The sequence below is a fragment of the Lichenostomus cassidix genome, chromosome 14 (genome assembly GCF_008360975.1).
Source record: "Lichenostomus cassidix isolate B80296 chromosome 14, HeHo_3.0, whole genome shotgun sequence".
NCBI lineage: Eukaryota > Metazoa > Chordata > Aves > Passeriformes > Meliphagidae > Lichenostomus > Lichenostomus cassidix.
In genome coordinates this window covers 4,406,533-4,409,273 of record NC_139495.1, presented here as the reverse complement: position 1 = coordinate 4,409,273, position 2,741 = coordinate 4,406,533, and the positions used below count along the sequence as shown (strand labels likewise).

At 52.4% G+C, this 2,741-nt stretch overlaps 1 protein-coding gene across 1 annotated transcript; it reads right to left on the bottom strand.

Moving 5' to 3' along the window:
* Positions 1–476: 476 nt before the first annotated feature.
* On the bottom strand, positions 477–2,399 carry LOC146430688 (galanin receptor type 1-like). The gene has a single exon (XM_085075335.1). It carries the CDS (start codon positions 2,375–2,377, stop codon positions 1,052–1,054), a length of 1,326 nt encoding a protein of 441 aa, XP_084931461.1. The 5' UTR covers positions 2,378–2,399; the 3' UTR covers positions 477–1,051.
* Positions 2,400–2,741: the final 342 nt, after the last annotated feature.

Sequence of the window (2,741 nt, the reverse complement as noted above, 5' to 3'; positions counted from 1 at the left end):
ATGCATACAGATCCAGTGCTCAGAGCAACAGAATGCTCAAGCTTTACTGGAACCTTTCAATGCTAACGAAATAAAAGTATACAATTTATTTATCAAAGTCTCCTTTAAAGGAGAAGATGGACGAAATAGGTTTTAACCTACTTGTGATCCTCAGGGAAAGCAAGCACTTTGATTCGCTCCTTCCCAGACAAATAACATTGCATTAGTTGTTTCTGATTTTATTAGCTATAAACCACTTTCTATTTTTATTTTCACATGCCATTGACTTTGTTTGGTACAGACACAGCTGAACAAGGCTGGTTTTTCAAGTGCAAATCATGTTAATAGATGCCCAGCTCTTTCCACTCCATGCACAGGGACATCGCTGTAAGAAAGAGCTGATGCCCAAAAAAATATTTTCCTGTTCCATTTCCCAAATCACCTTTGAGGCCACATCATCCCCTCTGAATTCCCAGAGGTGGAATGGTGATGGTTGCTTTATTACTTCTGGCACAATCTCTTTTATTTGCATGGAGAAGTGAAACAATACGAGCAGACAATGAAATCTCAAGTGGTAAAGTGTGTGAAATTCTCCATTACTATTACTTTTTATGGTGCTGTTTCCAGCTTTTCTTCACTGCTTGCAACTACGAGTGATGGATTGGAAGCAGAGAGTGCCTCTTATCGCTGCTCTTCATCAGCAAGTGTGAGCAGCAGCAAGCAGTCCAATTGTTGCTGTATCCAAACAGCATCTCTGCATCCAGGGATGGAGCTGCAGGGAGAGCTCACTCGTTGGGAACTTGATCTGTCTAATTATGTGACTGTTGACTGGGCAACAGGCTGCAAATCCAGTTGTCCCCAGTAAAAATAATTTGTCTTAAAATTTCGTCTGAGTTAAAATACATCATCTTTCTAACTCATTACCTGTTTCTTTCCCTGTCACTGTAGTTTTGAACTGGTATCAAGGGTTATTAGAAGAAAGTTCTTTTCCATCATTAAAATACCATGTTCAGAAGGATCTCTGGAGTCGTTAAATGCAGATGAAAGTGTGAGTTACACTTCCTGAGCAGAATTACAAGGAAGTGTTCTCACTGGAGACAGTGTTCAGAGGTGGATGCTGGCAGGAGTTCAAGTGTCCACACTTGTTCTTATGGCCATGACTTCCCTGACATCTCCTGCCCATGGAGGGGGTGGTGAGTGGTCCTTTCCTTGTAGCCTCTGAACTCCGGTAAGAGAGCAGCTCTGGGACTGAGGAATGAGTTGTCCCTTCAGACAGAGAGAAGTTAAAGAGAGAGACCATTCTTTGGTGGTATTTGCTCTTCATTTCCTTGGCTGATCTGTAGAGGTTCCCAACAAAGCAGTAGCATATAGGGTTGAGGCTGGAATTGGTGAGGCCAAGCCACTGGGCAAAAGGCCTGAGCTGCAGGATCCAAGGAGAGGGAGTCACATCCTGCAAAGACTTGGGGATGTTGAAATCAATCCAGATGTCCATCAGGTAGACAGGCAGCCAAGAGATGGCGAACAGCAGGACCAGGGCCACCACCATCTGGGCCACCTTCTTGCGGATCTTCAGCCTGGAGGCTGGCAGGGATCGGTTCAGGGCAGGGCTGTCCTTCAGCTGGCTGCTGCGGCTCCACAGCCGGCGCACCGTCAGGAAGCAGATGACCATGTTGAACAGGACGGGCAGGCAGTACAGGGCGCAGAAGAGCAGAAAGTTGTAGGCTTGCTTGAGCCTCTCCTGAGGCCAAATCTCCCTGCAGATGGAAAACACCAGGGGCAAGCCCTCCACCACCCCGATCTCATCCCGTTTGTTCATGAAGATGAGGGGCATGCATATCCCTGAGGACAACAACCACACCACCAGGATGGTGCTGAGGATCCTCTTCTGGGTGAAGAAAGAGCGGGCGTTGAGCGGGTTGTGCACGCTGTAGTAGCGATTCACACTGATGACAGTCAGGCTGAGCACGCTGGCCGAGACAGAAACAGCCTGGATGAAGGGCACTGCCCGGCAGAGGAAGTCCCCATACACCCAGGCTTTGTAGATGAGGTTGCCCACAGTGATGGGCATGCAGATGCACACCACCATGAGGTCACACACGGCCAGGTTGATGAGGAGGCTGCGGGTGGCACTCAGGCTGGACACCCGACTGCGGCGCTTGCGGGTCAGCACCCTGATGGACATGATGTTGCCCACGAAGCCCACCACAAAGGACACCAAGTACATCACTGTGAGGCTGATGGTGACAGGCTCCTTTGCGAAGAGGAACAGCATCTTCTCCAGCTCTTCCCACCCCAGCTCCTGGCTGCCATTCCAGAGCCCACCTTGGGTCTGGTTCTCCTCCTGCCAGAGCTGCAGAGGGTCAGGGGGGCTCCTGGGTTCTGGGGGGGACGAATCCATGGCTGAGTCCCCCCCGGGCAACCCGGGCTAACGGGGCAGAGCCTGCTGCGCTGCTCCCAGCGCTCCGGACATGGCGAGCCGGGATCAGCTCTGCCTGCAAGAGAGGGTGGGGAGAGGAGTCAGCGGGGACTCGGGGCAGCGATCGTCTTTCGCGGGGAGCTGCCGGGCCAGCGGCGGCTTATCCGTAACTTAGTTGAAAAGCGGCCGTAGCGCGGGGCGGCCGGGCTGGGCAGCGCGGCACCGGCACTGCTCCGGCTCCGGTCCGGCAGCCGCGGCGGAGCCGGCGGGAGCTCTTGCCCGGCCGCGGAGAGACGGCACTGCCGCTGGGAGGACAAGCAAGGAGCCCCGGTGCCCTCAGCCCGAA